The following is a 25,512-nucleotide window of genomic DNA, read 5'->3' as shown; positions in this document are numbered from 1 at the left end:
ATTAATAAGTTCCAGTACTCAGATGACTTGCATTTGGGGTGGCCTGCAACCTTGCACAAATACTGGAGGTTTGCTCTTGGCTCACTCTTACCCTAGCAATGCAGTCCTTAGGGGCTGGCTTTCACCACCTCGGATGGACTCTGCCTTGTCTTCTGCCTGCTGTGTTCCAAAGGACAGTCAAAACCAAAACTTAAATTCACTTTCAGGCAGTTTCACTTAGATACTGGCCTTCTAAATTAATCTCTTAGGATACTGCCAACTCCTAGATGCTTCTCAAAAATGTTTTTATAGTCTACCTGAAAGTTTTAGTTTTCAGCAAGAGAACTAAGCGCTCAGGGTAAATAGTCTGCCACATTACTGAAAAGGAAAGCAAACATCTTTGTGAAAATGTATATTTTGTAGCATCCTTTTCTTATCATTGTCAGGAAATTTCCCATGTTGCTAAAAACTCTGTAAACCTAAATTTAAATTGTTTAGTTACATGTTATCACAACTCACTTAACCTTTCTGGAATTAGGGGAAATTCTGCTATTCGAAAATTTTTAGTCTTAAAAACCAATTCTAATAACATGTATATATGAAAAACTGTCTACATTTCTGAATTTTTTTTTCCTTAGGAAAGAACCCTAGAATAGAATGGACCCGAAAAGTTATATTTAAAGTTCTTAATACATATGGCCAATTTATTTCCAACAGTTGTATCAGATTCTCCTCAAACACGCCCCCACCCATAATGCTAAAATGCTAATTGTGCAAACTGTCACTATAACTGTATAATCCCAACATATCCCCCACTCCAAATTTCCAGCAAGAAAATGTTATGATCACTTACATAACAGTAAGGTGTTGTTTGCAGCCATAATGTATTAAGGAGTCTGTCAAAGACACATAATAGGAAGATGCTACAGAAAAAAAAAATGTAAAAAATCAGACTGATAAGCAAAGGAATGATATGATTTTGAGACAGTAAAGCAGTAGTGTGTATCAGCTTTAACTGTGTAACAAACGACAACAAAACTTAGTTATTTAAGAGAACTGCTGTTTATTTAGTTTATGATTGGCAGTTTAGGCTGGGGTCATTAGTATATCTGCAGTTGGCTGAGAGCTGGCTGGACTCGATAGCTTCACCTAAGTTAGTTTACTTCTGTTCCATACGATCTCTCATCCTTTGGTTGGCCAGTCTGAGCTTTTTCATATGCAGCTGGCTTGGTTTCCAATAGCACAGGGGAAAGTGTACAAGGTTCTGAGGCTTAGACTCCAAGTTTACATGTTACTATCCACATTCTTTTAAAAGAATCAAGGCCTGTCCTGGTTTGAAGAATTGGAAAATAGATGGAATTCTTGATGGGAGGAGCTGCAAAGTCACATTGCAAAGGGCAGGGGTACCAGAAACAGTAGAGAACCACAGACATTTTTGCAATCCACCACGTGAAATTGTCAGAATTGCTGAATACTGAGAAAGAGACCTCTTAAGAAATGATGAAATTTAGGCTGAATTATAGAATTCGTAACTGGTGAACGGGGGGGTATATGTTAATATCATGCCCTCATTGAAAAGGAAAAGTAAGTTTTATTTTAAGCGAGTCAGAAATGCCAAATAGAATTCTGAAGTTCGGAAATGAGATTTAGGTTGGTGTTATAGATTTAAGAGTATAGCTAATATTTGAAGCATAGATGTGTAAAGTAAGAACTCTGATAATGAAATCCCAGAAAAAAGTTACAGCCTAAAGGAGAGTAAGGCATACACAAAACAAGCAGGAGTGGTAAAAAAGCAGTTGAGAACAGTTAATACTATTAAGCCTCACAAGAGCAAATACAAATCAATTTTTAATGAGCTGACCTATCATGCTGTACACCTTGAACTTCTACAGCAATGTGTGTCAATTATTTCTCAATAAAACTGGCAGAAAAATCTGATATAAATGCAATTGCATTGCTGAAAAATAATCACTTCAGAGATCTCAGAGTAAATATCCATAACTAAAAATACAAGTTGTTTTACTAATATATTTTAAAATTCATAAACATTTTGGGATGTGAGTGGGATTAACATTTAATTTTTCCACTTTAGAAATCAACCTAAGTGTAAAAATTTGAGGGTTTTTATCTCACTAACCATTAGACAATAAATGAGACTCTCAAGATAACTACAAATTATTTAACTACAGACCATATAAGGGGCCATTTGTTATTAATGCTATAGAAATGTATTACATGTTATATAATCTATTATACAAATGATAGTATAACACTGAATCTTAAAGCTTCTCTCTAATCTTTCATTGTAAATAAACAATGACTCAGGGAGAAAGGACATTTAAAAGAACAATATCATTAATAATATTTAATCATGTATTACAGTAGAAATGAAATTTTCAGGATAACAGTGTATTTAAATAACCTTGTTGAAATTTCACATCTATCACATGATATATTTATCTGATGAAGCTAAAACCATGAGGCTAATGCTTGAACAAGTACAGTGTTAAAAACATTTTGGCAAAATTCCGCAAGTTTGTCTATTTTAGAGCCATTCTTCCTTGTTTAATCCAAAAATCAATTTCAATAATGTAAAGTTCCATCTACTAATGATCCTGATATATATTTCATTAACACCAGGCATTCTAAAGCTGAAGAAATAAATTTTAAAAACCAAGGACAGATAAGGGGTTCTGGACTTTATATGCTTTGTTAAGCTTTATGGTACAGACTAAAATTTTGGTTTTCTAGACTCAGTAATACTAAATTGCCGATTGGGTTTCGTGGCTTCTTGCATCAGCTCCTGCAACTGTCCAATTTGTTCATCACGGAAGTCATTAAGTCTTTCTACTGGTAGGGCAGTTCCAAAGCATGCTTTTTCAGTCGAGTTTTGTCTATTTTCATTAGCTTGTTGCCAGAGCACTGCTGCATAAGCCTAGGAAAAAGAAAAAAGTTATAGATATAAAATTAAGATCTGTACTTATCTAATGTCGGCAGACTTAAAGAATTCTAATTCCACATCATTTATTTTTCTCCATTACTGAGTCTTCTGCCTTTAGTGAAAAAGATACAAAACATTCTATAGCTGTGTCTTTACTATTTAGTGATAATCTCAAATATTTTTAAGAGATTAACAGACTTTTAGCAAAGTTCTTAAACTGGAAAGCAGGGGTGAAAGTGGTCCTTGGAGAGGCTTTAGGAACATGTATAAACTACACGGAAATCACATGCAAATCGTATGGACATGCACACTGTTCTGAGGCCATCATTTACATTGGATTTTCAAAAAGGGGAATGAACTTAATCAACTTTGAGACCCACTGTAAGACCCATCTTCAATTTAAAAACTAATTCAGATCACACTGGAGAAAAAAATACTTTTCAAACTTTTGAACCTTCAATATTTAACAACCATCCTTGTCAGGAAAAATCTACATTTTTCATGCTGTGATTTTTTTTTCTCAGCATCTTCAGCTTAATATTTCAACTTCCATTCTTCTGCACAAGTGACACGTTTTTGAAGCAACTCAACTCTAAATCTTTTAATTGGGCAGGAAGTACCACTGTATTTCAGTTCTTGGGTAAGTGAATGAATTCATTAACTCTACATAATTCTGCTACTTCATCTGTGGTTTAAGATAAACTGCTTACACCTGCTGGAAACTTTAATTCCAGACATTTCAAACCTTTACTTGTGTGGGAAATATTCTTGTTTTACAGATATCTATTCCATATAATAACAGTAAAAACACTGCACACTCCCTAAGCTTTATGAACATGCCACAGGGCAAGGTTTCTCAACCCTGCCACTGTTAACAAATCGGACAATTTAGATAATACTTCCTAGCGGGGTGCATTGTAGGATGTTTAACAGCATCTCTGGGGCCTCTAGCCACCAGATGGCAGTAGCACCCCCCCCCCTCAGTATTGCTAATTAAAAATGTCTCCAAACATTGCCCAATGTTCCCTAGCAGGCTGAGAAGTACTGCCCTAAAGATTTTAAAACTGCTACTATAAACACGTAAAAGAAAATATGGTCATAACGAATGCATAGATTAAAAATCTCACCTGAGAAACTGTAAGAATCAAATGCAGGCTCTAGAACTCTAAAATTCAATATCCAGAATTTAAAACAAAATTCACCGAATGGGCTTAATAGCATATGAAAGTTAAAAGAAAACAGGTTCAATAAGGACATGGTTCCATAGTGTAGCAGTTAGTACATCTGCTTTACACGCAGAAGGTCCTGGGTTCGCGCCCCAGGGGAGCCATGGTCCATAGTCTACGACCATGCCACCCTGAACAAGCCCAATATCTGATCTTGGAAACTAAGCAGGGTCAGGCCTGGTTACTACTTGGATGGGAGACCACCTGCTGTAGGCATAAATAATTATCCAATCTGAAAAACTATTAAAAATTAACTTAAAATCAATGATTTCCAGTACAATGTCAAAACATCTACCATTGGTTTTAATAAAATCCCAGAAGAAGAGACTGAGGCAGAAAAAAAATTTGAAAACTGAGTATTTGAAAAGTAAACATACAGGTTCAAAAACTTAGCAAGCTCCAAGCAAGATAAATACAAAATAAAGCCATGCCAAGGCATATCAGTAAAATTATTGAAAAAGGCCAATAAAGTGAAAATCTCAAAAGAAATTTATGAACAGTTGCAGTATAGATTTAAAAAATAGAAAATGTTTTTTTAATATTTACAAATATAAATACATGCCAAATATATAAAAATGAGCATGGAAATCCACATACTAAAATCAGGATACTAATTACTTCTAACAACAAGGAAGGGAAGAAAGACTTGGATAAAGTTTTAGCCGTACTTTTAACATTTTACTTACATTTTAAAAGACTGTTCTAAAGCAAATACTGTCAAAATTCAATATTTGTTAAATGTGGGTAGTGTATACATAAGCCTTTTACAACATTTCTTTTTTTCTTATATTGAAAATTTGCATAATTTTACACAAATTTATATATAATTTCAGAATATTTCATTAGGGTATAATATGAAATAATTAAGGTAAGAGTCTAATGCTTGTCATAAACTCTTTTGTTTCTTGAGGAAACGAGAAACAAATTTCACACAGAAGTGTAAGAAGATTCCAGATCAAGATGGCAACATAGGAGGCTACTCTTCCACAGACACCCTGAATCTACAAGTACATATGGAACAATTCCCTCTGACAGAAATCCAGAAACTAGCTGAGCAACTCCTACATATTGGGCAAATGAGAAAAAAACTGGCATCAAAACAGGTAAGAAAAGCTGAGAGTCTTGCCATAAATCCCAACCCAGCAACATACAGCTCCTGAGAGAGAAAGCCCCAAAACACATAACTGAAAGCCAGCAGGGCTTGCATCCATGAGACCCACAAGGATACAGTGAAGTAAGAAATAGTTTTTAATAGGTTTGTATGAATTCACTGTGGCTATTCCCCCAGGACCCAGAACAGACAGCAGACTGAAACACCTTTTAACTCTATGAAAAGAGACCCATTTGCGGATCTTAAAAGCTGCAGTTTGAGGAGCAGGCTTCTAATTTAACACAGATCCCGGGGCTAACTGCAATCTTCTCCAGAGACCAGAGAGGCTGGCAGGTGCCATCTTGGCACTCTCCCATTGCCCCACCACAGGTCACCAGTGTCTCTGTGCATGAAGCTTGTGCGCAGTGGTGCCATGCCATTTGTGGCTGCCGCCAGGAGGACACATCCCTGGATGTGCTTGGCTCTAGTAGCCAGTTGGCTTGTGTTCACAGGTTCAACGGGATAGTAGCAAAAAAGGAAATAGTTCTTAACTGGCTATCGCACCAGGACGTAGTACAGAGGAAGTAGACAGAAATGCCTGTTTCCCCCATCCTTCCCTAACAGATATTTGCATACTTCAAAGACTGCTGCCTCAGGGTCCTGGTTCCAATCAGCCTGCATCTAGGTACTAAGATCCTCTGCTTTGGGACACTGGCAGGTCTGGCACATCCTCCACTACTGCAAGTCACTGAGACAAACGATTTTACGGGAGTGTTGAACGAAAAGGCCACTCTGTCAAGAATGAAAACCAACAAAAGGAGTTAAGGAAAATGAAAAACAGCAATACATTACAAACAAAAACAAGATAAATCCCAAGAATAATCTTCATGAAATGGAGATTAGTCATTCACCTGATAGAGTTCAAAATAATGATCATAAAGATGCTCACTAAGGTCAGGAGAACAATGCATGAACAAAATGAGAATTTCAACAGAGAAAATATAAGAAAATGCCAAACACTGAAAAAACACAAAAACTAACCTGAATAACACAGAGGGGTCAACAGCAGACAGAAGGATCAGCAAACTCAAAGACAGTACAGTGAAATTCATCCAATCCACTTAATGGACTAACAGGACAAAGATCACTATGTGCACAACAGGGGTCCCAGAATCCGGAGAGAGAGAGAAAGGGGAAGAAAATTTATATGAAGAAACAATGGCTGAAAACAGACATGCAGATCCAGGAAGTCCACAGAGTTACAAATAAGATAAATCCAAAGAGACACAGATGCATTATAATTAACATGTCAAGAGTTAAAGACAAGGAGAGAATCTTAAAAAGAGAAAAAACTTGTTATAGACAAGGGAACGCCCATAAAACTACAGATTTTTCAGCAACAACTTTACAGGCGAGAGAGGAATAGCATGATATACTCAGTGTGAAAAAAAAGAAAAATTTACCAACTAAAAATACTCTACCTGGCTAAGCTGTCCTTCAGAATTGAAGGAGAGATATAAAGGTTTCCAGATAAGCAAAAATTGAAGTTCACCACTAGTAGACCAGCCTTACAAGAAATGTTAATGGGACTTCATGCTGAAACATACAGATATGAATTAGTAATAGAAAAACATACAAAAGTACAAATCTTGCTGATGAAGGTAAGTATATAGTTAAATTTAGGATACTCTAATGTAAAGGTGCTGAGTAAATCACTTATAAATCTAGCATGAAGGTTAAAACATGAAAGTATTAAAATTTGTTAATGAACACACAAGGTAAAAGGTGTAAACTGTGAAATCAAAATATGGGGTATTTATAAAGTTGTAGAGCTTCAGTACATGTTCATTGTTAGGTTGTTATCAGCTTAAAATTCACTGAAATAAACATTTTCTATAAGCTTCATGGTAACCACAAAACAAAAACCCATAATAGATTCACAAAAGAAGAGAAAGGAAATCTAACAATACCACTACAGAAAATCATCAAATTACAAAGGAAGAGAATAAAGGAGGGAACTAAGTAAAAAACAAAAAACAATTAAGGTAGCAACAGTAAGTCCTATCAATAATTACTTTAAATCGACTAAATTCTTGAGTTAGAAGACACAATGAACGCATTAAAAAACAACCTCCCAACTACACGCTGCCTTCAAGAGACTCACTTCAGCTTTAAGAACACATATGAAAGTAAAGAGATGACAAAAGATGTTCCATTCAAATGGAAACCAAAAGAAAACTGGAGTAGCTATACATCTACTCTAAGACAAAAACTAATAAGAGATAAAGGGTGTCATTATATTAGATAGGGGTCAATCATAAGTATTTATGCAGCCAACGTAGCACATAAATAGGTTTCACAATTTCCTCGCTAAAAGAATAGGATTTTAAATTGATACTTTGGCATATGCTTGTGAACCTTATAAAATTTACTTCATGTACCATTAAATTACCATGTGTATTTATGGAGTAAATCACTGAATTTGTGCTACCTGCATCACAGACTAGCATCCGAGTGGAATAAAATTCCATACCTGGCATGTAAAACTCAAGACTGATTGGTTCTTATGAACAAATCTGGGTCACAGTTTAACAGCAACAAGGACAGAATTGGCAAGGAGAAGAGAATGGGATTTGAACATGATGGTGACAGAGTCGTAGAAAGCTAAGAGTCAAGAAAATCTATGGATTTCAGAGAGTTGAGACCCTAAATGTGAGTAACAGGAATATCAGAGCAGAAAAGCTACTGAAGCCATTCATATCTTACTTACTGACATACATATATATAAATACATAAAGGATTGGTCAAATTAACCATGGTACACCTACACTATAAAAGAGTATGCAACAGTTAAAAAAGCAACTTGCAGATTATATAAATACAATGCCACTTGTATACATTTTTAAAATATGTACAAATTTATATATGTAATAGAGTGTGTGTGTGTGTATATATATATATGCGGAGAAGCTGAAGGATGCCCCTAAAAGTTTTGGGGGCAGTCTTTCCTATTTTGTTTTGAATATATCACCTCTGTACTGTTTTTATCTCATAATGTTTAATATTTAAATGTAAGAGAAAGCAAGGAATAAGGAGGCTTACAGGGGAAATTTTGAAATGGAGAAAGATATAGGTCTGGATTTTCATGATCTAGAGTCCAAATCAATTTGCTGATTGTAATTAATTGGCCATAAAGATTAACAAAAGAAAATGTAAATTCTCATTACTTTGTTTAATCACAACTCTGTTATTTCCCCTTTAGTCTTTAAAATATTGCAACTAAATGACCCAAAAGTAGAAACATTTTTGGTTCTGTAAGAAATTATGACATATCAAAATCTAAACTGTCTGACTATAAAAACTATTTCACAAAAAGGTATGCATTTATCATATCCCTCCCTTTAAAAGTGAACCGAATGGTTTATTTCTTTTGAACTACAGAAATTAAATTCCCTTAACAAGATAGGCATATATGGTACTGCCATGCCCATAATTTTCTGGAAGGCTAAAATGACAGTTATTTTTCAGATTTTTGGCAAATTATTTGTACCCCTTTGATATGAACTCCCCAAAGAGAAGGACAACCACTGGAAAGAAAAAGTCGTTATTCAATTATTGTAGGATTAGCAATATTGAACCAACAAACTTTCGAGTATTTAGTCAAGTATTCCCTAGAGAACTGATTAAAAATGCCATGCCTCCTTGAGGAAGAAACACAAAAATACCCACCTCCATAAGAAACCTTAAAGTTACCTGAATTACATAACTAAATCCAAACACACCTAAGGGATTTGAAACACAGCTGCCCAAGTCATTAATACAGAAAAAAAAAAAAAAAAAGAATATGTTGGTAATTAGTTTGATTTCTTGGCTCTCTTTGTCCAAATTTTATGGTTTTCAAATGATTAATGGTTATCCATTTTTTATAGTACAAAAAATATCAATAACCTGTGGTATTTCCTAACCCCCAAACTTATAATGCTTCACAGTGATTCACAGAAAAATAAGAACAGAAAGTAGCAGTAGTGTCACTAATAATTGTATGTCTCAGGTGGCCATGAAGCTGGGCCCCTCTGGAATCACGTTCCCCTGTTTGTCTGCCCAAGGCAGTGAACCAGACTCAGGACTCACCTGTGACTCCAGAGATGAGCTCAAAAGGTGTTAGTTGCTACTTACAGCAGGGCCAAAAAAAGAACATAGGACAGCATGGGAGGTTCTTGGTTAGGGAAGCAGTATTATAAAAGATCTCAAAGTGCACACTTAAGAAAACAATACTATAAAGAGAAATTTTCATTTTTAAGAAGATTCCAACTTGCCTCACAGAAGAGCCACTCTTCTTTCTGATTTTTCACTTTTATTTCATTAAATGCTTACTTTAGTTGTCAATTATCTAACCGCTAAAAGGATTTAACAAACATAAAATCTGCAAAAGAAAAGTCAAGTCTTTACAATCTCTCTTTGGGGGAAAACATACATCCAAATGTGAAGAGATGTATGGCCAACTCAGTAAGATGTGAAAAACTGAGGGAAAAACTATTGGAAAAGAGGCAAAATGAATGCACATAATATATATAACAAGAAAACGTTAAAGATTGACTAAACACATTAGAATTAATAAGGGTGCTCGGTAAAATTAATACCAAAATAGCAATATCACACACACCCCAAAAATAACTTAAATGGAGACATATACCCAGATTCACAGATTTAATGCAATCCCAGTCAAAATTCCAACAGGGTTTTTGTGGAAACTGACATGTTGATTCTAAACATATAAAAAGTCAGTGCAACTAGAATAGTCAAAACAGTTTTGAGAAAGAAGAATAAAGATTGATTTACACTACCTGATTTCAAAGTTTACTATAAAGCTACAATAAATAATCCAGACAGTATGGGATTGGCAAAAACACAGATACATAGAATAACAGAACAGAAAACCAGAAATAGCCCCACAGCCAAATGATTATTTACAAGGGTACAAAAACAATCTAATGAAAAAATATCTTTTCAACAAAATGTGGTGGAATAACTTGACATTCACATGCAAAAAAGTGAAAATCCATATCACAGTGTATACAAAATTAACTAAAAATAGGTCATATACTCAAATGTTAAAAAATTATAGAACTTCCAGAAAAAAAATAGGTATCTATTTTTGTGACCTTGGCATGCAAAAATTCTTATAATTATCATATAATTAAATTATATAATTCTTATATGTATAACACTGAAAATATTTCATGTAAGAAAAAATTGATAAACTGGATTTAATAAAAATTTAAGAGACTGCTTTTCTAAGGATACTTAGAAAAATGAAAAGGCAAGCCACAAACTGGGTGAATATATTTGTAATACAAGTATCTGACAAAGGACTTTTATCTACAGTATATGAAGAATTCTTATAACTCAATAATAAAGAGGTGAACAATTCAGTTTAAAAAAAGGAGACTCGGCAAAGGATTTGAACAGATACTTTGCCAAAAATATAAGGATCACAATAAGCACATGGAAAGATTCTCACACTGCTGGTTATTAAGGAAATACAAATTAAAACCACATTGAGCTATAACTACACAACCACTAGAATGGCTAAAATTAAAAGGACTAAGTATTGGCAAGAACGTAGAGCAACCAAATTTTCAAACACTGCTGGTGGCAACATAAATTGGTACAACTTTGGAAAACAGTTACATAGTTTCTTAAAATACGAAAGAAATAACCCAGCTATTTCAATCTTAGGTTTTTACCTAAGAGAAATAAAAGTGTAAGTCCACATAAAGACCAACACACATATGCTCATGAAACTTTGTTTGTAATAATCAAAACTGGAAACAACCCAAACTGTTCAATAAGGTAAATGGATAAACAAATTTGGTATGCCCATATAATGTACTACTACTACTTAGCTACAACACTGCTGAATTCCAAAATAACTATGCTGAGCGAAAGAAGCCAGAAAAAACAAGTACTTACTGGAAAATACTGTTTATATAAAATTCTAGAAAATATAAACTGATCTACAGTGACAAAAAAAAAAAAAAAAAAAAAAAAAAAAAAAAAAACCACTCATGTTGCCCGGGTCCCAGGGAGGAAGAAAGAGTACAAGAGAACAGAATACAGTGAGGCACAATGAAACATTTTGGAGTGATGGATATTTTGTTCCCAATAGTAGTAATGGTTTCATGCGCGTACACTTAGGTCAAAATTCATCCAAGTATATAATTCATCCAATGAATGTGGGCAATTACTTGTACATCAATAATACCACAGTAAAGCTGTTATGTTTAAAGAAAAAAAACTAACCAACCCCCTCCTTCCCTACTCATTACTCACAACCTGATGCCTCTGTTGCAGGGAAGGGTCCGAGAAATTAGTAAGGAACTAAAATTAACTACAGTAGCTAAAAATGGAAAGGGTACAGTGAGATAAGAATGCATATACAACTGATCTAATAATTCAAAGGAAACAAAGTTTATGTAGCTGATACACTATTATGACAAAACTCAAAAAGCATTTTTAAATATCTTTTGTTTCGCCAAATACTTTGCATTAAATTTTAAGCATAAAAAACCAGTTTCAGCCTAATTCACAAGAAAATAGGAGGAAAGTTGGCTTTTAGAATTATAATAATGTACAGAATTCAACATTATACTTTGATTTTCCTGTTTAAACTGATAAGATTTTTATCCCAATTATCTAATTTATACAAGGTGGGAGGGATATCACAAAAACATCCAAGCAATAAACTGATATATTTTTATAATTAGCTTTTCTCTTTTTCACTTTACAGACATGTCTTTGGTACATTAAAAGCTGAATAAATGCTATACATTTTTCTAAAACTCAATATTTTGCATTTACCAATAGAGGACTTTTTTAAACTATCTGTTCATTTGTAATGCAGCATAACTTTATATTTGAAAAAAGAATTATACAAACTAACTTAATAATATGATGCATCTGAATTATACTTTGATATAATTTTTAGAAATCTTCAAGAGCAGTATATTTTCTAACTAATTACTAATTTATACTCTGGCTTGCACCAAAAACAATTTGTAACAGTCTATGATTCTCAGATACTCTCCAAAGCAATCTATTAAAAGATCAAGTGAGTCACAATGTCAAATAACATTTTAAAAATCACGTATGAAATTGATAATTTTACATTTCAATTTGTGATTGTGTGCCATGATCCAATATAGGCTATTACTTTAAATACTTTGTTTCTGAAAGGCAAATTTTAACAGAAAATTAAAATATACTATGTCTTAAAAGTCATTTTCTGCATTTAAATATTATTCTAATGAACCAAGTAAGAGAGTAGCATTATCATTCCACAATGATAGTACATAAGTTACCCAAAAACTACATGTCTATAACTGAACCAAAAAGCAAAAATAACTCAGTCATCAAAGGAGACTATATGCTTAAGCATATAAAAAATGAACTTAGAATATTTATTCATACGTTTAAAAAGAGAAATAATAGGAAGAGGGAACAAAAATCAGTTTATAGAGCAACACGATAAAAGAAAGTCAAAAGGCATGAGGAAAACACAAAGCTAAAGTGTAATTCCATACTCAACACACTCTTCAATGGCCTCAGCGTGGTAAAGCACTGAATGTTGTAAAATGTTAACAAGCATTTCAAGTGAGAGAGTGCCTGAACGAGTTAAAGTATTTTAATCCTCCCTCGAAGCATGACCTTATAGTGGAAAAAAGTACATCACTACAAAAGTTGAGTCATAAAAGACCTCATACATTGCTCTGAGTATGCTTAACAAATAACTTCCAGACATGCTTTAGTTCTTCAAATTGCAAGGATATTCTACATGATCCTTCATCATCTAGCCTCTGCTTCTGTCACCAGCCTCGTTACAAACCACCCATAAGTTAGCATAATAAATTCCACACTCATTCAGGCATCAACACAGGCATATATTCCCTCTGTGGGGAATGTCCTTATTCACTACATGGCATAAGATTTCAAAACTCAGCTCAAATGTCACTTTTTTCTCCAGGATACCTGCATCCCTGCCCCCAAGTTTGCCTCTGGTGCTTCCCCTGCACTCTGTACACATTTCTTACAGCACACATCTTATGGGGTTATTTATGCTATTGTGTCACGTCAGACTCTGAAGGCAAAGACCTGCAGGCAAAGGAACATGCCTAAACACTCACATGTCTTCAAAGTCTAGCATTACCAAGCTTTAACATATATTTACTGAAGAGAAAAAGGGAGAGGAAGGGAATAAAATGTGTAATGTACAATGTGCTGGCCAACCAAAACCCATGTTCTCAGTTCACCTGACAAATTTTTTTTCACAAGAGAAATTGCCAATTTAGCACTGTAGTCTGTATATTACCTCTTATATTTCACAAAAACAGAACTTGACAAGTTTTAATGGATGGACTTGTAACTAAACATCAGAATACAGACTATGATTTATCCCCATAAAAAGAGGATATTCATGATTAATATAAACATGATTATCTGAGGGTGTGTTTTATATTTCTCCTCACTCTTTTACAAAATTTCCCCCAAGATGAACGTTTTACTCAAAAAATATTGTTAAAAGGGCAGCAAGGTATCCCTAATCCCATACTTGAAAAGTCCGGTATTACTTTTCAAATAAAAAACTTTAAAAACACACTAATGGAATACTAAACAGTAACCAAAATAAAAACAAATAAGCAACGAAACAAAAGCAAAAAAATTCTTTCAGATATCCTCATGTAAAGTCAAATTTATTTTGCCACTATGTAAACAGAAGTTTAATCTGGTCTCAAAAATTCAACCTAAAAGCTGTTCTAAGGTTATCCGTGCCTTTCTCTTTTCCTTCCTCTGTATCCATGTAAAACCTGCATGACTAGAAATGATAGTATCTGTAGTAAATAACTGATCACATCAATTTCCTTCAGTTTTTTGTTGTTGTTGTTTAAAGTATAAAATGTAGCTATCTTCTATATGTGTTACTTTTCTCAAATGATGGTAACTCTAAATGCTGCTTAATAAAAACCACTGTTTTCAGAGGATGATTCTCATGGACATACTCTTTGATTTGCAGCCGGCTATAGTTTCATCTTTCAAAAAGTGAATAACTTTACTTATCAAAGAACTCCAAGCTATTATTTTCTGTTAGTTTCTTCATAACCATGATACATCATTTTAAACTATGTTCCCTAATATATCTATTTTGCCATCTGTCCTATCGTTTAAGTTCACTCTATAATTGTTTATGATAATGTTGCTTCAGCATGTAGCAAGTTATAAAAAAGTATGTTAGTTTGTCCTCTGTCCCCAAATTAGTAGATTGATTTCACTCCTAAACTTCACCCTTATTCACTGTGATAATTCTAACAAATCATCAAGATAACTAGTAGCATAACTGTCACAGCTTTATAAAAGAACAATGAATCAACACACTTTGTTTAGTTTTGAGATAATTACCTTGCTGCAATACATTCAGAAACAATGTTATTATTCGGTCCTTCTCTTATGTTATTAATCACAATGATGTCCTATTTTCTGCTGGATCAAATTTAAATTCTATCAATCAACCCCAAGTAGTCTAAAATTATTTTCAATTTAAATTTCATAGGTAGCCCCTTTTCCACAATTCATACAACCAACTTTTTTTTATTTATATCTCTATCATAGCCACTAGCCCTAAAGTTATTACTTGTCAGGGAAGATGTTTTATTCACACAACAGACAATGAACAATCAATGAATGAAGTGAGTAAATACAAATCTCCTTTCTCATTAGATCCATATCTCTGTATCTGCTCTATCCTGCTTCTAAACTTCTACTCCAGCTATTATTCTCTCTGCCTAAAATGCCCTCTTTTTTCTTGTTTATCAGTCTAAAACCTTACGGGGAAGATAGGGAGACTAAGATTGAAACTACAGCTATAAAACACCTTTATATTTTGAGATTCACATTTTACAAAAACAACAATCCTAGACAGCAAATTGACTAAGTTACTATCAATGATACTTTACAAATAGTAAATCGATTTATTCAATTCTATTTATTTGCATATTAGAAATTTTTACGCTTTCCCTTTTTTGTCCTTCAACTACTTAAAATTTTATTTTGCTTTGTTAAAGGTTATGCACATACTAAAAAATCATTCTGTAATGTGTAAGACCTATCAGCTGAACGTTTGATCATATGAGTTAAGACAATTAAGTGATTGCCTCTGGGAAGCAAAAATGCAAGAATGGGGAGGGATGGGATAGGATATTTTTTTACTATAAATGTTTTGGTACTGCTCGACTTTTGAAACTATATACACTTAAAACTTCGAAAAAAAATTAAAAGAATGTTTGATGATTATGTGTCTGGCAGGTAGAGCAGGTGTTCCTGAATTAGACTTTATTCCCTAACTGCTTCTTAGATTTCCAATCTGCCCTCATTTCCTAAAATGAAGTCTTCCTTATGATTTTCCTGTCAGTCTTATCTGTCTAAAATCTCTAAAACAGAAAAGAGCCAGCATTGGCATCATCTGAGAACTTGTTAAACATGCAGAATCTCAGGTTCATCCCAGATCTAGAGAATCAGAAACTTCAAGTGAGATCTAGGAACTATAGTTTAAGAAGCTCTGCAGATGATTCTCATTGTATTCTAACATTTAAGAACCACTACTATAATGGTTAAACATTCTCTTTTCCTAACTCCTTCCTTCGCAAAGGTTGCATGCTGTCAGGTTCCAAACAAACAGATATGTAAGTGCCCAGCCCATGCAGAAAACCAGTTCTGTTTAGTGTAAATACCTGGGGAGAAGAGACCAATTATCATAAACACTGCTCTTCATTCTGCCCTCTAATATCCAGGAACTGATCAGTGTTTAATAATAAATTTTAAATGTTTTAGGTGTTTAATGAAAAGAAACAGTGTGGAAGGAATGCCCTGAAGACCTTTTCACCAAATAAAAGTATCTTTTTAACATTAAAAAACTGAGTGTACTGATGATATCACTTATTTTGAGTGCTTTGACTCATCTTTCAATTCTTACAACCAAATAAAGCCACAGAACATGTAGGACATGTCTATAAATGCTAATAAACCAAAGCAAAGCTTCCAAGGATTATTTTTTAATTAAAATTTAAACAACTTTATAATAGCCCAGGAAGAAAGCTTAAGATTTAATAAAAGATTCAAATAAAAATACTAATATTTTTTAATGTCACATCATAATGTATGTTAAATACTTCACACCAATAAATATTTGGAAAAATCAATTCCCATTGTAAAAATAAAAAGCTAACATAGACCCCTGAAATCAACTGAATGTTGAAGAAAATAACATACTTAAATAGAGCTGAGCTTAGAAGCAAAATAAATTTCAACAGTGGTAATCACAATTTGTAGGTAGTTTTAGTTTCTAAAAAATTCTCAGTATTAAATTAGAGGCGGCCATCCAAATGGGAAATATGTTTGCAAGCAATGCCTCCAATAGGGGCCTAATATCAAAAACGGTCAAAAAACTCATACAACTCAATGACAACAAAAAACAATCCAGTTAAAAAATGGGCAGAGGATCTGAACAGACACTTCTCCCTAGACAATATACAAATGGCCAAAAAACATGAAAAAATGATCAACCACACTAGCTATTAGAGAAATGCAAATCAAAACCACAATGAGATAGCATCTCACACCTGTTAGAATGGCTATAATCAACTGGACAAGTAATAAGTGCTAGAGAGGATGCGTAGAAAAAGGAACCCTCATACAGTGCTGGTGAGGATGTAAATTGGTACAGCCACTATAGAAATAGTACGAAGGTTTCTCAAAAACCTAAGAATTGATCTACCATATGATCCAGCAATCCCTCTACTGGGTATTTACCCCAAAGACTTGAAAACATTTATCCGAAAAGATATATGCACACCGATGTTCATAGCAGCATTATTCACGGTGGCCAGGACATGGAAGCAAATGAAGTGTCCTATAATAGATGACTGGATAAAAAAGATGTGGTATATGTATAAATGGAATATTACTCAGGCATAAGAAGAGATGAAATACTGCAATATGTGACAACATGGATGGCTCTTGAGATAATCATGGCGAAATAAGCCAGACAGAATAAGTTGAAAACCACATGATAACACTTACATGTGGGATATAAACCTAAAAGCAACAAATGAACATGAGAAACAGAGACTCATGGACATGGACAGTAGACTCGTGGATAACAGAGGGTAGGGGGTTGGGGGAGAGTGAAGTAGACAGGGGGAAAAGGGGTCAAATATGTGGTGACAGAAAGGAATCTAACTATGAGCAGTGAACACACAATGCAATGTATATATGCCTTACCGTTGAATTGTACACTTGGAACTTAATGAATTTTGTTAATCAATGTCACTATAATAAAAAATAAAAATTTTAAAAAGTAATGAAAATTAAAATTTGTATCCTTAAAAAAATTAAAGTAACTATAAATATTAATAATGTCTGCAAGATTTTATATAATTTTATCCTACTCTGGTATATCTTCAACTTCAAAACTATTTAAACCTAAAAATATTAACATTTGAATGGTACAGAGGGCTTGGAGGAGGATTACTTTCCTCAATAAAATTTTAATTCATTATGTTGAAATGGAAATTTAATGTATTCAATATAATCTCTGAAAATAAGGCCTATAATTCATTATTAACTTAAAATATTCTACAATATACATTTATATATCACATTTAGCATAGTGAAGTTTCTGAGAAATTTATGGACATAAACATGTGAGCCTAAACGTCCAAGAAATGAAGAGGTGCATATTATATATAGCAAATAATAAGTAAAAATTCTAGACTTTAATCAAAATGAAGAAAAACTTCACATTTCCATGATGGCCAATCCCTAAAACAACTGAAAATGAAAACTGAAAATATTTGATCATTTATAATGTAGCTGCCTACACAGCAGGTCTCAAACCCAACTGTAAGCTCTGGTTTATTTCTCATAAATGTTACATGATACTGTAGTAAAATAAGCTTAAGAAAAATAATTCTCTTTTATAAAACAAATTTGCTGCTTCATATACAGTCTTAGCCATTCTTTCTAAATAAAACAATTTCTCAGCCAAAATTAGGAACCTATCTTTAAAGGGACCATAAATATAATCTAATCTATAATTTAATCTAATTTTAATCTCAATAAAATGTAAAATTTATTAATTTCCATAACAAAGCATTTTAATAATAATGAAGAGACATACAGATCATAGGTGGTTAAATTTGAGGTACACGCCACTCAGCTGAACTGGACCTTAGGATCTTTTTCCAAAGGTAGTCTGAACGGCTAGTCTATAGTTTTAAACAAGCTGAGATCAGAACCACCATAGCTACTAAAAATCTTAGTCACTACAGGTTCCAAGAAAAATGAGACAGTGACTGCATAGGCTGGGCCCTATCTCCCATGCTGCCTACCGAGTAAAGAGGAACCCTACCAGCATGCTCTAATTCTCACCTTTCTCATTTCCCAGTTTTGTAAGACATTAAAGAAAACTCAGAAAAGTGGAGATACAATACTCCATAGGGTTCATGCTTCTATATCCCTTAATGAGTTTCCCCATTTCACTGAATTAGGCCCTGGCTTTATAATGAGACCACCTTCCAAGGTGTGTATATAATCTCCAGTGCATATAGACAACATGCTTTTATACTATAGTCTCATAAAATAGAACAAGAATGCTTTAAAGAATACATACTCACAAAACTGAATACTGAACTCTAAACAGAATTTCCTTAAAATCTCTAGACTTTATTAGTAGATACACAAATTTACGTTATCTAAACCAATATGCTAGGGAAAATGCTTTTGGTGTTTCTATAACATAGTCTATAGTATTGTGCCCTCCTTTACCAATTAAAAAAAAATGTTATTACTTTAGTAAAAAACACTTAGGGAGCAATTAAAACTTTCACGATCATATCCTTTCTTTTCTAGTCCAATTATAGATTGATTTTTAAAAGACAAATAACTTACAAATCACTAGAGAGAAATTACACTGAAATTCCCAAAAGGTTATGATTCAGTCTATATTATATTTATAAACTACACTTGAAAATTAATGGGATTTTTTTTTTTTTTGGCAGTTCCAAATAATTAAAGCCTCTGGTATTCCATCCTGGAAATTGGCAAAGTACATTGGAATTTTTGATAAATTTCATCTCATTGCCTTTTCAGAAATGCCTACGGGCCTGTAATAAATGGTGTTAAATAGGAGAGAAATAAATACTAAAAGGGAAAGGAAGATGAGAAGAAATTATTGTTCAAACTGATTCAGCTGACATTAAAATACTCTGGTATTAATAGAAACTGGAAATAAGCTACCTGAGTTTGGGGAGGGGGAAGAAATTATCAAAGTAAAAAGAAGGTAACAAGAAATAAAATAGACACTGAGTATTCAGGTCTTTTTTATTTCTCTTAGTACAAATTAGTGTCTCTCTAATAAAAACTAAGCAGAGAAACACTGTTATTGTACTCGTTTCTTCTAATCCCAAGTAATAGCAGCTAATTGCGGAGTCCCACAGACTATACACTATTTTTTTAAAAGCTGACAAATTGCATATGTGTTACTTTACATAAAATTCCAAAAGTAACTTTCCATTTGAAAAAGTTCTACTGCACCAATTTCACAGGTTTCCTTTAACACAATGACTGTAGACTATTCTCTAAACCTAAGACCTCAGTGCCCTTTGCTATTCTACAAATTCATTTCTAAATTCCAGAGATTCAACACTACCAAAATCCAAAGTCAAATCTCAAACATTGACACCTCCTGCCTTTCACCACAGTCCCACTTTTTCAACTGCCACAGTGCATCTCCATTAGGAAACTCTTCCTTTAGTATTCAATGGGTGACATTTCCTTGTCACATCATCTTTCCTTTCCCAAAGTCCTCAGGACAAAGCCATTCTCAAACATTAAAAATCACAGAACCAGATGCCAGCAAAAATGGTGAAGTAGGGAACGCCAATGGTTCATCTCTCTATAAAAGCAACAAATACACTGGGAAAGACTGTCAAACCCAACTTTTTCTGAACTCTGGAAACCAATGGAAAGCTTGTAACAACCAGGTAAACATTTAATCAAGAAAAAATAGCTGAATCTCTGTCAGAGAGCTCTGTGGTATTTTAACTCTGGTCCTGTCCCAGACTCTAGAGATGGGCAGTGGTTTTGAAGATATTAGCTCACATTCTCAGCACAGGCACCCAGTATCAAAGGGAACAGATCTTATTCTCAAAGAACTGGGATTGTTTTTTGTGACCTGTTTGGTGACCTCCTGGATGAGTAAGTAGCTCAAAATATTTGCCTTTATCTCATCCTTTACCTCACCTGACCAGGAACTCTCCTAGTGCTGGGGGGACAAACTAGGGACATTTGTCAAAAATATATAAAGCAAACTATACTAGTCACTGATGCCTGGGACCATGAGTAACAGTTAAAGCAAACAACAGACTAAAACACTTGGAAGGAAAGGCTGATAAATTAGATGCTTTGGAGAGTAAGGGTTTTGAAAAGCCCCCACATATTTCTAGGCGTTTAAAAGGTCACATACACGGCCACAAGTCTAAAATATTGAAAGAATTTAATTCCAGTGTGACTGCTTAGAGAGGATCCCTCCAAAAAAGCTGCCTGAACAGAACATCTACTACACACACTTTTCAAGAGCAAGACAAATTTCTATATTAAACCACAGAGATTTAAGGATTATTACAGAAACTGGTATTAATTATATGAATAATAAAGACCTAGAATCTAAGGAAACTAAAAGATATGCATGCTATTTTGGTGTAACATAAAGAAGAATGTGTTTAAAGAAAAGAGTTATGTGTTTATATTATGTTCTATACAATCAGGCTCTCAGCAAATGTATTTTCTTTATATTAAGTCACTAACAAAAACATTTTTAAAAAGCCTTTTTACATATGTGTATGTAGATGTAGTTCAATAAGTTATTTAGAGCAGTACGTGTTGGCCACCCCCTACTAAGTCTTAAATTTCATAATAAAAGTCACTAGGTAAATGGAATTAGGTATGTTCAAATTTAACTTTGCGAAAATACATCTATCTTATAAAGAAAGTTTCTCCTGAGTCAACAAGTTTTAGCATTAACATCTGGGAACAATAACTCTGAAAATAACTATGGATTACTTTCAAGCTAAAAATGAAGAGTAATACGGTCAATACAAATCTATTCAAATTGTATTCAAATCCTTGCAATTATTCTCCTGAATTATGCTTCAGATGAGAAATATGTGACAAAAGATTTGAATAATAAAATCATTTGAAACAATGAGAAGGCAAAGTAACAAATAGAAAAACATGCAATTGTTAAGTTTATCTGGTATAACCAAAGCCCTAAACTTGCATTCATCTTAAATACATACTTTTAAACAAAAAAAAAATTAAGTTTCACAAAATGCTCTAAAACATATAACCTAAATAAATAAATAAAATTCAGAAAGCAGCATCTCAAAAAATGTCAGATGTATATTAACTTCCTTGAGTATGCTGTCCTATGCCTTACTTAAAAGTGTTATGAATTTCTTTTCCTTAGTAGCATCAAAATGATAAATTTTGCAATTTACTACTCTTAGAGATTCAGCATTCAGTATTATTTAATGTACACTCAATTTTCTAATTAATATATAGTCCGTAAATGTTGAAATAAGTAACAGGAATATATTATATAAATATAATGTGTATATATACTAGTGTATAAAGTAAAATCAAATATGTTATAACATAAGGTACATGTTTTCCTTAAAAAGATTACAGATATCCACCCAAACCTCTCCAACAAAAAAATTCATCATTAACTATTATATTTGGGAAGTGTAGCAATATATGGTAGAACAGATTATCCAAATATTACTTTATTTAGAGTATATTAACTGGAATCTCTTAAAAATAGAAACCTGTCAAAAACACCTAAAGACGTATGCCTCACTTTGTAACAAACAATATTGAAAAAGCTGCATCAATCAAATTTGTATAAGTTGAATTAAATTAAATGAGCTACAGAATTAAAGAATTTATTCCTAAAATCTTTGTTAATGTTTAAAAATCCCTTTGAAAATAATCAGTCCTAATCAATCATAATTTAGGTTCATATTCTGTAAAATGGGTTTCCTAAAAATGATTTGGCCTACATTATTTTCTAATTATGTTTTTCCAGTTATAGTACATGTATGTTCCCATTTCAAAGAATTGCTCATAAATATAGGAAAACTAGGAAGGAATGTGTAAGATGAAAAGAAACATTTTTTTAAAAGCAAAAGAGTGAAAGCATTCAAATTCTAAATTCTAAGAAAATATAAACATCGTCCTCCTAGAAGTACTCTCCTCATTAACCCCAAAAGAAAAATTCTGAGAAACCTAGCAATGGCTGCAATTGCTATATGGATTCTCAGGTTCTAACTAACTGGAATGTAGGAACCAGTATACATCCAGTCTGGTGATCAGGAAATAGAGGGGAACTGTCTTAACAAGGATACCATGCACAAAGGAATAATAACTTGAAGAAGTCTCCACACTATATAAAAGAATCAATTTAAGGAGGCAAAAAATTATCTTTGAAATTCTTTTGGTTCTCCAGACCATTAGTCTCGAGAGTCAGATGTGAGCACCCAGGGAAGGATCACAGCGAGACAATCCACTGGAACAAGAAAACATGAGACTTTCTATTTAAGTTTTTTATCTAAAAATAAGGGAAATTTTGTTTTACTGATATTTAGATTACCGGTTGTCACTGGCATCCTCATAACTGTGTAACATAGCCAAAGTCGTGTAGGATTCAGGCATTGCGTAACATGAGGCTAGCTTCCAGTTCCCCTATGCCACTGAACTGACAGAGACCTCCCCCTAGTACCCCAATCTGCTTCTGATGTATGTTATTTGTATATGCTATAGTTTGATAGGTCAGTTAAATGTATTTACAATTTATATTATCTAGTCTAATTAAAATAACTCATAAAATGGACACGTAGCTTTTAAAGATGCCTATAAAGAATCTTCTGGTTGAAAACAATATTAATAGTGCACACACAGGCAAAGAATAGAGAATAGGTACCTTTCAAACTACCAGTGCAAGCTCATTATCATCAGACACATTAACGAAGTAAAAACAATGACAATAATGTACTCTTGATATATGATGAGAATGGCATTTACTTCTATGGTTTTCCTTCCCAAAACTCATCAGCTGAGTTTATTTATCAGGAAAACATCAGACAAATCCCAATTGGAGGACATTCTACAAAACAGATATTTTGTACTTAACACTGTTAAGGTTATCAAAAACAAGAAAAGTCTATGAAACTGTCACAATCTAGAGGTGGCTAAGGAGACAATAAATGTAATGTCTCCTTGACGGGATCCTAGAACAGAAAAAGGTCATTAGGTAAAAACTAAGCAAATATAAAGAATAGACTTTAGTTAGTAATACTGTATCAATATTGATGCATTAATTATGAAAAATGTACCATACTTTAGCAATACAATCAGGTCTAAAAGAACTCAGCCCAAAATTTTCAAAAGTATCAAGACTACCTGAAATACAAATTTACATCCTCTGTTAATAATTAATGCTCTACCCTAAGTGTATATGCTTCAGATGTTAGCTAATGATAACACAGTTCAGAATCTATTAAATAACATATATACACATGGGTGATATAAGCACCAAAAGCTTCGCTACCACACTTCTAGAAAATAAGTAAATTAACTAGATATGCTACTACTGTTCATATATCACCAATTATTTATTGAGCACACACTGTCAGGTGCTAGAGATACAAGGATAATCACAATTTCTGATTCGAAGCAGCTTATATTTTACTGATGAAGCAGACAAGTAAAAAAGTAATTTGCATACAATATAATGAAGAGGAGTGCATAATAATTGCCATAAATAGAAATGAACACAGAGTTCCATGGGTGCACGTGGGTGGAGAAATGAGATGTGGGGCAGAGAACATATCTAGGACAAGGTGCCAACTAAGCTGAGTCTAAAAGGATAAGAAGTTGGCCAAGCTAAATAGGAGGCAGGCGTTCCAGACACAGGGACCAGTGTGTACAACAGTCTAGAGCAGCCAGAGCCAATGTGACTACTGAGCACTTGAAATATAATTACTGAGAAACTGAACTCTTAATTTTGTTTCACTTAAATTTAAAAGCTGAAGCAATTCAGCATAGTAAAGATGTCATTTCTCCTGAAGTTGATCTCCTCAAGATTCAGAAGAATCACTCTTCCTGATGTTAGGGGCTTGTGATATAGCTACGGCGAACAAGATAGTGTGGTAGAGTGATCGATATACACATAGATAATGGAACAGAATAGAGAACCCAGAAGCAGACTCATACGAACATGCTTGATTTTTCAGTAAAGTGCAAAAGCAATACAATGGAAGAGAAACAGCCTTTTCAACAAATGAAGCTGAAGCGACTGGGTATCATTAGGCCAAAATGTTTGTGTCTGTATGTGTGTATAAAACTTGAGCTAAACCTCACATTGTATACAAAAGTTAATTCAAAAAGATTATGTGCCTAAACATAAAATTTAAAACTATAAAACTTTCAGAAAACAAAAATAGGAGAAAAATCTTCAGGATCTAGGAGTGGGTAAAGACTTCCTATATCTGACACAAAAAGCATGATCTATTAGGGAAAAAGTCTTTTGCTCTGAAAAAGATCCTGTTAAGAGAATGAAAAAACGAACTACAGGCTAGGAGAAATATTTACAAACCACAGATCTTACAATAGACTAGTATCTAGAACACAAAGACTTCTCAAAACTCAACAGAAAAATAATCAGATTAGAAAATGGGCGAAAGGCGTGAACAGACATTTCACCAAATACAACATACAGATGACAAATAAGCACATGACAAGATGTTAACTATCATTAGCCATTAGGGAAATGCAAACTAAAACACAATGAAATATCACTACACACCTATCAAAATGGCTAAAATAAAAAAGTGACAATAAATGCTGGTGAGAATGTAGATAAACTGGACCAATCGTATGTTACAAGTAGGTATATAAAATGGTACAGTAATTCTAAAATAGTTTGGGAATTCTTTTCAAAATGGACTTACCAAACACCCCAGCAATTGTGCTTTTGGGGACTTACCTCAGAAAAATTAAGACATTTTCATATAGAAGCCTGTACACAAATGTTCATAATTTTATTCATAATAGCTAAAAACTACAAACTACCTAACGGTCCTATTTTGAATAATGGTACAACAATG

The 25,512-nt window shown here is 33.5% G+C and overlaps 1 protein-coding gene across 1 annotated transcript in view; it reads right to left on the bottom strand.

Annotated features, from left to right (window-relative positions):
- Positions 1-1,022: 1,022 nt before the first annotated feature.
- The window catches only part of SDHAF3 (succinate dehydrogenase complex assembly factor 3), a 47,006-nt gene continuing 22,516 nt past the window's right edge, over positions 1,023-25,512 (bottom strand). Inside the window, exon 2 of the mRNA XM_016133693.2 lies at positions 1,023-2,914. Within this exon, the coding sequence (XP_015989179.1) occupies positions 2,711-2,914 (204 nt within the window). The 3' untranslated portion in view covers positions 1,023-2,710. The remainder of the gene's footprint in view (positions 2,915-25,512) is intronic.

The sequence above is a fragment of the Rousettus aegyptiacus genome, unplaced genomic scaffold (genome assembly GCF_014176215.1).
Source record: "Rousettus aegyptiacus isolate mRouAeg1 unplaced genomic scaffold, mRouAeg1.p scaffold_m13_p_13, whole genome shotgun sequence".
NCBI lineage: Eukaryota > Metazoa > Chordata > Mammalia > Chiroptera > Pteropodidae > Rousettus > Rousettus aegyptiacus.
Note: the sequence above shows the minus strand (reverse complement) of the source record. Positions and strands in the feature narration are given on the sequence as shown.